Below are 12186 nucleotides of genomic sequence, written 5' to 3' on the forward strand. Positions count from 1 at the left end.
TGGTGCAAAAATTTCTGTCCCCTCATTGCCCATAAATGAGCAAAGGTGTGTACAACTAATTTTATTATAATTAAATGGGACCAAGAGCCCCATTTGTATGTAAATGATATCCTAGAAATGTTCAAATATTTGCTTTGTATTTCACAGCTCGTTTGAGGTACTGCTTGCGCAATGTGTGGCAGAGTTTGTCAAGCATAAATCCCAACATAGTGTGCTTCAATACACACACACAGACAGAGAGAGAGAGAGAGAGAGAGAGAGAGAGAGAGAGAGGGGGGGGGGGGGGCATACATAGCATGTAAAACTAGATCTTGAAAAACAATGCTGCATTAATGACAGAAACAAGGTAATGAAAGAGGTGTGAATTTTATACCCATTGTATGGTTATTGGCTTCAGAAATTCAGAAAGAAGAAACATACTTCAAAGCAAATACTCATCATTTTTCAATTCAGCTCTAACACTGGCAAAATTTCATCTTTCAATAGGGCATGTAAAGACAATAATGAATAACTTCTATAGTACTAAAGGGAGCAATAAAGGTAAAAAGTTTAGGGGAACAAGAATATTGTTGCCCAGAGCACACAATCTGTTCTCTCCCTATCGCTCCAAAGCTCGATTCTGAATTGCCAAAAATGGCATTATATATTAACAAACCACCTAAAAATATGTATATATACATATATAATAGAGGGAAACATTCCACGAGGGAAAAATATATTTAAAAAGAAAGATGATGAGACTTACCCAACAAAAGCGCTGGCATGTTTGTGTGTATGTTTGTGTTATTTGTGTGTCTATCGACCTGCCAGCGCTTTTGTTGGGTAAGTCTCATCATCTTTCTTTTTAAATATATATACATATACACGTATATAAAATATTTAAAACAAAGAGTAACAAAGCTATAGTACATGCTTCATGGTCAGTACTTATAGTCCTCAGAAGCTTACACACTTCTCATACTGCAATATTATTAGATACACAATACACCCAAGTATCACGCCCCTTTTCTATGTGAAGATTTCTATGACATCACTTAACTTGTTGCAACCAACAGTTTTGTAATATTTGCCACGACTGCACAGGGCGATGCCACGTGTTCACAGTACGGTATGCAATTCACTGTGCTACTTGCACAGTACAATTTAATTGATCGCAAGTTGGCACCATTAACCTCGGCTTTTATTCTGTAGCAGCAAACTCAAAACTGGAGGCTCAACATTGAAAACTGGTCTCTAGTGAATGTTACTGTGGCAATGAGACTGAATTACATTTCACAACAAATGTCCAGTTACACACACTGTCTATGGAGTCTTAAAAAGGATTTTCTAAAGTCTTCCCCCAAAACAGAAACAAAAAAGCTTTCTCAACTCAGTGCAATGTATACACCCGGAATCATTTGACGTAAGGCAATCTAACGCCACGCCAGACACCTCGCACAAGCGGGCGACGCCCCACACTCCCAGCACGACGCTGCACATTTGCTTTCTCACAATACAAATGACAATTGGCACGTCACCCCACAGGCGTGCGAGACTGTACGTGCCCGATTACAACGGCGGCAGCGTAGGGTCCGAGGACACTCGGACACGTGCTCGGTACACGTTACGAATACTTCTTCCGTCTCCACGACGTATCGTCCGAGTTTCGTACTCTTCTGACTCACGAGATTCCGGTGCAGCACTCAGCAACAGCACACGTCATTCTCCGAGCTGTTACCGCTACCCGTCTCCACGTCGGTGGCGAAACGTCTTCCTCACGTAGATCCCGGGCTTTGCGAGTTGTCTTCTTCGTGTAGCTCCAGGGCCTCGTGTTGACCTGTGGGATTGAAAACAAATTGAAGCGAGGGGAAGAAAAAGTATTACACAATATAGAATGTCTGCAAAAAATGACAATTCCCCAAAATTGGAACAAAGGTTTACTACTTATGCTTCACAAGAAGTAGGACACACCGTACATCTTGCAGAAGTTTTTTTAAGCCGCCTCTCTGAATTCTTACATTTAGTTCCTAACGCCTGTCCTCCTTAATGGTTCTCACTATTGCTGATGGAACAGTTCAATGTAACTCCGAATTATACAATCACAATAACAAATAAAAGTTCTTTTACAACAGTGGAAATTCATGGCTGGAGCAAAATGTAAAATAAGGAAAAAGCAACCACTCACCTACAGGAGACTCATGCGTGTAGCACAGAACGTCTGACTGTGTGAACATTGTCTAGAAATAGAGCTAGTGTCAAAGCTGTTTACTGTTAAATGTTTGTGTTCCACCCATCATTCTCCACAGAAAAGTACAAGGTAGTTATAATTAAGCTTTTCAGATTGTAGGACAATGAAACTCTGTGGAAACATCTGGAAGAACATGTGGATGACATATAACAACTAAACAGGGATCATTTATTAATGCTCCATGTGACCACCACCCACATTGTCGACAATCTGAAACCACAGTAGAGGTCCGTTGCACAATTATTGTCCACAGCACTTTTTGAACGGTGGACCGTGGAAAGTTCGGCTGTCACGACGGTTCGTGCACCGCTCGAAGATTGCACATTGCAGCCAGTTATCTCAGCTGTGGCAACAAAAACCTATTCAACAATTTGTGGCACAATTGGCCATCAGCCTCTTCCATGAGCAATTCTCACACCGTAGTTAATACCGACTTCTGAATTGTGTTCTTCCACCACAGTGTGGAAAGAGGACCTTTCCGTATTCTTTTAATGTGTCGATACTCTAAGAACAGCAGCACTACTGCTGCTGTAATAAAAAAGCTTTACGAGTAAAGCTCTGCTTGCCTGGTCCAGGGCCGTGTTGACTGTCTGCAGCTGTAATGTACGAGGCGTGTTTTTTAAGTAAGGTCAGTTTCGTTGTAGACACTAGTAGTTTACACACACACCACAACGAGTGTGTGCGTCGTGTACCGGCACGTCTCGTGAACAACTGTGTTCAGTTTCAGCTCTGTAGCTAACCTGTACAGTTCTGTTCTGTGCTTTCAAAATGTTTAAGACTATCAAATCGCCCGTCACGTGTGAGGCTCACTCGGTGATACGGTGTTTGTCAGCAAGAAACCTGTCTGCTGCAGAAATTCATCGACAGATTTGCGAAGTGTACAGTGCTACTGTTACGAGTGCACTGTTACGAGTGAAAGCAAAGTGCGTAAGTGGGTACGAGAATTCAAAGATGGCCATCACAATGTTCACGGCAAGAACTGGTCACCCTCCTTTGATTACAAACAATTTGGTGGCTTCGACTGAAGCGAGGTTTCGTGAGAACAGGTGCTTCACAGTAACAAGTCTCTCAAACAAATTTCCTGACATGTCGAGATCAGTGTTTTACAAAATTGTTTCTGAATACCTTAAGTTTAGGAAACTGTGCTCCCGTTGGATCCCTAAACTCCTTACAGAGGACCACAAAAACCGAAGATTTGAGTGTGCGATGAAGTTCTCGACTAATTATCATGACGAAGGTGACGGCTTCTCGAGTTAGATCGTAACTGGAGACAAAATACGGGTTTCGCATGTCACGCCCGAATCGAAGCAACAGAACACAGAATGGATACACACATACTCACCTGTAAAGGTGAAGGCCAAACAGACCCTGTCACAGCACAAAATCGTGGCATCCACGTTTTGGGATAGGCACAGTGTTTTGTTGGTCGACTTCATGGAATGAGGAACCACTCCAATGCAAAAGCATATTGCCAAACCCTCAGAAAGCTACGCAGAGCAATTCAAAGCAAAAGAAAATTGTCCTCCTTTGTGACAATGCAAGACCTCACAGTGCAGGTCACACGCGCGATTTATTGGACAGTCGTGCCTGGGAAGTTTTAGACCACCCACCCTACAGTCACGATCTCGGGCCGAGCAATTACCAACTGTTCCGCCACCTCATACAACACGTCAGTGGCAACTGTTACAATGACGATGACTCGAAAACGGCAGTTCCTCTCGGTTATCGGAGCAGGTGGCAATTTTTTATGAAAAGGGTATTTTAAAATTGGTTGAGAGGTATGATACATATCTCAACAAACTTAGCAACTATGTCAAAAAATAGAGTGAAGTACGTAATTTCTGAAAATAAATTTACATTTTTTGAAATAACCCTTCGTTGTGTACTTATGTTCAAACAGATTTTACTTAAAAAACACACCTCGTACACTCATTCTCACGATTCAACCCTACGTTGCCATACCGGTACCAGCACCTAACAGTAACTCGCGGCACCAACATTGCTGAAAACACAAATCTTGCAGTGCACAGTCTCTCATTGGTATAAAGTTGGGTATCCAAACGGGAAACAGTTTTCGTCTGCACCGGTTCGAGTAGCAAAAGTTTAATTGTAACCACCCTGTACTTAGGCAAATAGAAAACAACAGGTTTTATATTAATTAATTCGTACTTCATTTCTTAAAACTGCCAAAAGCTATTACATTAACTATTAGTTTCCTGTCGTTATGTAGACAGGAGTGATACCACCAGAAGTCGACCAGTGGTGTAAATGCGCAGAAGATGGCCCCTACGTCAGGTTGAAACCGGTTGGCAGTATTTTAACGATAATAAATGCGATTAAGACTGTTTTTGAACTACTGAGTAATCACACTAATTGCTGCTTCTCTCCACAACCATGTTGTCCAAAAATCTATTACATTAATAATTTTGATCTTAAATCATCCATCTCATCGACATTATTTTTTAGCCGGTTTGCAGCACGCCCTAATTGTATTACGTATAACATATACATATATTACACATTGCCTCATGTATCATACTACGTATGTAGATAAGTACGAGGGGCGTTTGAAAAGTCCGTGCAAAGTCTGAGAGATGGCACCACTGGCACATATCGAGGTCATGTTTAGTTAGTAGCATCTTTGGAAAGAACGCACACTGAGTTTCAGTCATATTGGTCTATTTATTTGTGTTTGGCATTCGTGTGAATCAAGGAAGTCGAGTGATTTTCAAAAAATGGACGAACAAGAATTTCGTCTGGTGATTAAACATTACTTTGTCAATGGCAAAACACCTCAGGAGACTAAAGAGAAGCTAGATAAACATTACAGTGACTCTGCACCTTCGATTAGAACAGTTTATAAGTGGTTTAAAATTTTTGAAGTGGCCATATGGGCACAAGTGATGCTGAATGTTCTGGACGACCTGTGGAGGTTACAACTCCAGAAATCATTGATAAATTCCCTGATATGGTTATGTATGACAGAAGAGTTAAGGTGCTTGAGATTGCTAGTGCTGTGGGCATCTCGAATGAATGGGCACATAATATTTTGCATAAACATTTGGAAATGAGAAAGCTATCTGCGAGATGGGTTCTGCGGTTGCTCACGCTTGACCAAAAACGGAATCATGTGAAGTGTTGCAAGGATGGCTTGTAGCTGTTCAGGAAGAATCCGCAGGACTTTAAGCATCGTTTCGTCACTGTGGATGAAACATGGATATGGTACTATACTCCTGAGACCAAACCGCAATCTAAACAATGGGTTACCAAGGGAGAATCTGCACCAAAAAAGGCGAATACCACTCCTTCAGCCAGAAAGGTTATGGTGACTGTCTTGGGATTCACGAGGAATAATCCTCATCGACTATTTGGAAAAGGGTAAAACTATTACAGGTGCATATTATTAATCGTTACAGTACCGTTTGAAAACCGAGCTGCGAGAAAAATGCCGGTGATTGGACCGCAAAAAAGTCCTTTTCCATCATGACAATGCGCCAGCACACACCTCAGCAGTTGTGGTCGCAAAATTAATCGAAATAGGATTCCAACTCATTTCACAGCCCCCTATTCTCCACACTTGGCTCCCTCTGACTACTATTTGTTTCCCAATTTGAAGAAATGGCTGGCGGGTCAAAGATTTTATTCAAACAAGGAGGTGATTGCAGCAACTAATAGCTCTATTATTCTGAAGGGATCAACAAATTAGAACACTGTTGGACAAACTGCACAAGTCTAAAAGGAAACTGCCGAAAAATAAAAAAGGTTTACCCCAAACACGTAAGTAGTTTTTATTTTTCCATGGACTTTTCAAACTCTCCTCATAAGTGTGTGTGTGTGTGTGTGTGTGTACATACTTCACAGAGGCTGCACAACATCATGAATACAAAGCAGTGGAGTTCAGTTTGTTGACATCTAATGAACTAGTGACATTTGCCAAGTTTATTATGCAAAGTTGGCTGTGCATGAATGAAACTATTAAGCTATGGTTCTGGACAGTGTACAGCTCATATCACTAGGAAAAGCAAACTTGTCCTTGACCAGCACTCCTTGCACTCACATCAATCTCTTCAACACGTCCACTGCCAGCAGTAGTTATGTGGTCCAACTAAATTTGGCATCATACCTTGTAGTGTGGACAGAAATGAATTTAACTGCAATACGAATGACTGAACCTCGTCCAGCTTGCTTGAATACTTCCGACAGACATGGTCTTTGACTTTGCTGAACAAAACTGAACCACAAAGTGTCAGACTGGACGAATACGGAGACCAATCTGTGCTCGCACCGTTCAATTTAGGATAGCCCGACACAATGACTATTCCCGAAATATTTGGCAAATAAGCGAACGTCTGTTCTGTGTGATGCGGTCAGGCCCCATCTCACACTCAGTGCCTAGTCAATCCCTAAACATGTGCTGTGGTGGCGAACTGTTCCAAAATTGCTGTGCAACATTCACCGGTCCTCTCACAGCAAAAAGGAGCCGACAATGGATCTGTCGCATATCAAAGCCCAAACGACAACTTTGGAAGAACGAATTTGTTTTGTTTGACACAAATGTGGATTTTCAAAATCCCGAACTACCAAATTTTCTTGTTCACAAATCCATTCATTTGGAAGTGTGCTTCATCTGTGAACCAAATGCAGCCAACTTCAAATCCTCATTACCATTAATTATGAGAACCTGGATTGCTAAACCAGCTGTTTGCCACACAGCAGGTGTGAGCGCAACCTGGTGACTTTGGATTTTGACTGTTTCCCCGAACTGTATTTGTGTTGAAGCATTTCAATCCAGTCTCTGCTAGAATTCTTTGTATGAATTTCCTTGAATGTTGCTAATTATCCAGAAACAGTGATAACATTTTCTGCAGTAACTGCAGTTGTCCGGGGGCCAACCTCACTAAGTAGATCATCGCTGCCCGTCCATTCGAATTTATCGAAAGCTTGAGAGTTGTTTTGATGTCAAGTCCTTTTGTAGCTTTAAACTGTGTCTGAATATGGCACCTCATTGCCATAATACTGTGTTCTAAAGTGTGATTTTCCAGTATCATAAATACACACTGTATAATGAAATACAATATTCGCCCAAAAAATTTTATTTTATTCCCAGTGTATAAGCCCCAAACACAGTTCGACACAGCTGCGTCACTGTTTGTGAAACAAAGGGGATGGCAGCTAGCTGCAGGCCTGTAAAACTGTGTCAAACCCACTTAACCTCAGGGCTGGTTTTCAGGGATAACCTGTAGTGTGAAAACTTTTTATATTCAACTGCATTATTTCATGCCAGTATTTAATATTCCCAGTATAATCCACTAGATCCAGATTTGCAGTGCAGTGACACCGGTTTGGTATGTATACCAATGAAAAATTTATCACGCCAAATATCAAATATCAGCTCAGGAAGAGGAACAATAAACTAGCCGTAACATTCCTCTGTGTCAGCCATATTTCTTTTTATTTCTTTATTCCACAAATGTGATAGTATTCATTCGAGTATGTGGATACCTGAGTATGTCGGGAACCCAAGTTTCTCAGAAAACAAATTAAAGTAAGCGCATTGTGGATAATTTAGCAATATAATCCATACAAGAAGTTTATTAACACTGAACATAAATTTAAGTATTTGGAAGTGTTTTCTGGAGGTATTTGCATGGAGTGTTGTCTTTTATGGAAATGATTTGTGGGCAATAGGCAGGTCAGACTAAGAACTGTGGTGCTACAGAAGAATATTGAAGACTAAAGACTACATTGGTAGGTCAAGTAATTATGAAGAGGTATTTAACAGAATTGGGATGGGGATGAAGATATTTACAGCAGAGGTTGACCAATGATGGGGTTAGTTGATAGGACACATTGGGAGTTACATAGAAATCGTCAGTTTGGTAATGGAGTGGAAGAATGGGTGGATGGGTGAGTGAGCAAGTCGTTTAGGTTAGGTTAGGGTGGTGGGTGAGTGAGTGATGGATCAAGTGGATGTACACTGTTATGCTGACACGAAGAGGACAGAGTGGGGGGGAGAGCTGTACCAAACCAGCCTTCAGACTAAAGACAACGACAACTCGTTACTCATGTGATTCTTTGACTCCTCTTGACATAATTCATGATTAAAGTTCACAAGTGGACTGAAGGATGTCAGTGTCCGACATGCACAATATTTTGAAGAGCAGCCACATTTCCCTCATCAAGTGACGTGGTGACCTGATTACCTAGGAGCTAGTGAGCGACTCGACTAACTGTACCACCACAGGAGCCGTTTGTAGGCAATCAGTTCACCAGTGCACTTCATGACGGAAATGTAGTCAGCTCACTGAAATACTGTGCCTGGGAACTATTTCATTAACTGAAACTTCCTGACAGATTAAAACTGTGTGCCGGACCGAGACTCGAACTCGGGACCTTTGCCTTTCGCAGGCAAGTGCTCTACCAACTGAGCTACTCAAGCACGACTCACAACCTGTTCTCACAATTTTACTTCCACCAGTACCTCGTCTCCTACTTTCCAAACTTCACAGAAGTTCTCCTGTGAAACTAGCAGGGCTAGCACTACTGGAAGAAAGGATATTGCGGAGACGTGGCTTAGCCACAGCCTGGGGGACGTTTCCAGAATGAGATTTTAACTTTGCAGCGGAGTGTGCGCTGATATTCTTCCAGGAGTGCTAGTTCTGCAAGGTTGGCAGAAGAGCTCCTGTGAAGTTTGGAAGGTAGGAGACGAGGTACTGGCAGAAGTAAAATTGTGAGGACGGGTCGTGAGTCGTGCTCGGGTAGCTCAGATAGTAGAGCACTTGCCCGCAAAAGCAAAAAGTCCCGAGTTCGAGTCTCGGTCTGGCACACAGTTTTAATCTGTCAGGAAGTTTCATATCAGCGCACACTCCACTGCGGAATGAAAATCTCATTATATTTCATTAACTGGTCACTACTTCTGATGTGGTGTACAACTTGTTGGATGAAAACTTACTGGATTGAGTTTGACCGTAAATGGTTGTAAATACATACCTGTCTCTTCTGCCTTGCTCAATCCGTCTGCCGTGCTACAGTCACTACTACCAGCAGGTCTGCAACAATTCAGAAATGGGATTATATAATAATTAGCCAAAAAGTTGAACGGTGCAACTAATTACAAATTCAAGTTTGCCAGAGAGAGAGAGAGAGAGAGAGAGAGAGAGAGAGAGAGAGAGAAGGGGGCAGCCAGAAACTGGCCATACGAGTGCTTATTTGGCCTCCAGATGAAAATATAGAATTTAAGACTAGCACAAACCTCGAGTTCATTTTCGAACTGAAGGCAGGTCACCCATAGCTTTTCTCTCGGTATTATCAGTGGGCAGACTAATCAAGTTTAACGGCTTATAATGCAAGAATTTTTATTTCTTGATTAATAATGCTGTTAATTACAAGTGTTCTGCTCAATTAACAAATGGTTCAAATGGCTCTGAGCACTATGGGACTCAACTGCTGAGGTCATTAGTCCCCTAGAACTTAGAACTAGTTAAACCTAACTAACCTAAGGACATCACAAACATCCATGCCCGAGACAGGATTCGAACCTGCGACCGTAGCGGCCTTGCGGTTCCAGACTGCAGCGCCTTTAACCGCACGGCCACTTCGGCCGGCTCAATTAACACTTTTGATATAAAAACAATATGCAACAGAATGAAAAACTGTGTTGGCCATAAGTGGCAAAGATTTACATCAAAAGCACTGAAACATTATACCGAGATGACTAAAGTCACGGGATACCTCCCAATACCATGTCGGACTTCCTATTGCCCAGCACAATGCAGCAACTCAATTTGGCACGGACTCGACGAGTTGCGGGAAGTCCCCTGCAGAAATATTGAACCATTCCGCCTCTACAGCCATCCAGAACTGTGAAAATGTTGCCAGTGCAGAACTTTATGCACGAACTGATCTCTCGATTACATCCTACGAGATTTGTATCCGGCAGCCCGGGTGGCCGAATCGTTCGCTCGAACTGTCCAGAACGTTCTTAAAACCTATTACGAATACACTGCCATCCTTAAAAATTCGATCGTCGTTTGAGAAGGTGAAGTCCTCGAATGGCTTCAAATGGTCTCCAAGTACCCAAATATAAATATTTCGAGCCACAGATCGGTTCAGTCGGACCACAGGACCCAGTCCTTCGTATGTAAACACAGCCCACACCATTACGGAGCCACTACCAGCTCAGAAAGTGCCTCGTCGACAACACGGTTCTGTGGCTTCGTGAAGTCTGCACCCCACACCAACTCTACCATCAGCTCTTACCAACTAAAATCCGGACTCACCTCGCCAGGCCACGGTTTTCCAGTCATCTAGCATCCGACCGATATAGTCACGAGCCCTGGAAGGGCGTCGCAGGGGAAATTGTGGCGTTAGCAAAAGCACTCTCGTCGGCTGTCTGCCGCCACAGCTCATTAACGGCAACTTTCACCACAATGTACTGATGGCATGTTCCTCATACATTCCACACTGATTTCTCCGATTATTTCAAGCAGTATTACTTGTCTGTTAGCACTGACAACCTCTATGCAAAAGCACCTACTCTCTAGTGAATGCTGTCGGCCACTGCATTGTCCACTGTGAGAGGTAGCGCCAGAAATATGGCACACTCTCGACAACGTGGATCTTGTAACATTCAATTTCCAAAGGATTTCCGAAATGTGCCACGCGTCTAGCTCCAACTGTCATTCTTCATTCAGAGTCTGTTAATTCCCAGTGGGGCCGTAATCACGTCTGAAATCTTTTCACGCGAATCACCATAGTGCAAATGACAGCTCCGCCCTTTTATACCTCGTGGATACGATACTACCACCATTTGTATTCGTACATATGACTACCCCATAACTTTTTTCATCTCAGTGTGTAAAGGGTGAACCAGAGCTCCACCAAAAAGCTTTGAGAGGTTGTTCAGGAATACCTTCAGAGTATTTTGGTATATGGGACCTACGGTCACCAATGGACCATTACACAGTAATTCCGCAATATTCCTCCGCATCTCCTTTTCCAGGATTTTAATGCCTCCTCTAGGTAGATCTTAAAGAGTGTAGGAGCGAGGGTGCATCCCTGGCGTACTCCCTTTGTCACCTCAAACTCTTGAGATAGTCGATTTCTCACTTTAACCATTGCTGTACAACATCATTAGAGGAGTCTGACTGCTTTCACACAGCTCAGTGACATGCCATTATCAATTAGACTTGTCTGTAGCTTGTTCTGTGGACCTGTGTCACAAACTTTCTGGAGGTGTACAAAGTCAAGGTGGATCATAAAGCCCCCTGCTGTCCTCCTCTCCACTAGGTTTCTGAGGGTGAATACTCCATCAGTACAGGAGTGACCAGATCTGAATCCATTTTGTTTTTCAGATTCAGTTATTTCTTCTTCTATCCTCTTTTTTTAGGATACGGCCGTATACTCTCACTGTGTATGGCATCACACTAATACCACAATAGTCTGCACAAGTTCTCCTGTTGCTCTTCTTAGATACTGATGTAATTACTGCCTTTTTCCACTCCTTTGGGGCTTCGTCACCTCTAAGGGATTTGTCAAAAATCACTGCCAAAATCTCAAGGAGTTTTGACGGAGCCGCTTCAACAAGTTCTATATAAATTAATCCCGAACCTGGTGACTTTCAGTTTTTTTGTGGCATTAATTGCATTTTGGACTTCCTTTGGGGTTATCGGTGATATATTATCATTACTTATTATTATCATTACTTATTATTATCATTACTTATTTCAATGTCTGGTGGGTTCTCAGTGACGATGAGATATTGTTCACTTTATTTTTTGCTGACGACCAAGTGTTAGTAGCTGAAGATGAGGAAGATGCAAATTATATGCTTCACAAATTAAAAGAAGAATATGATATTGTTATAAACATATCTAAAACAGAAAATCTGAAAGTGGAAGAAAATGCTTTTAATGACTTGCAACTCGGTGCTGATACTGTTGAAGGGTGTCATAATTTTA

The 12186-nt window shown here is 42.2% G+C and overlaps 1 protein-coding gene across 1 annotated transcript in view; it reads right to left on the reverse strand.

Annotated features, from left to right (window-relative positions):
* Positions 1-855: 855 nt before the first annotated feature.
* The window catches only part of LOC126108116 (uncharacterized), a 212891-nt gene continuing 201560 nt past the window's right edge, over positions 856-12186 (reverse strand). The window contains exons 14-15 of the mRNA XM_049913347.1: positions 9218-9276; positions 856-1816 (exon numbers count right to left, since the gene is read on the reverse strand). Of these exons, the coding sequence (XP_049769304.1) occupies positions 9265-9276 (12 nt within the window). The 3' untranslated portion in view covers positions 856-1816; positions 9218-9264. The remainder of the gene's footprint in view (positions 1817-9217; positions 9277-12186) is intronic.

The sequence above is a fragment of the Schistocerca cancellata genome, chromosome 11, assembly GCF_023864275.1.
Source record: "Schistocerca cancellata isolate TAMUIC-IGC-003103 chromosome 11, iqSchCanc2.1, whole genome shotgun sequence".
In the NCBI taxonomy this organism is placed as follows: Eukaryota; Metazoa; Arthropoda; class Insecta; order Orthoptera; family Acrididae; genus Schistocerca; species Schistocerca cancellata.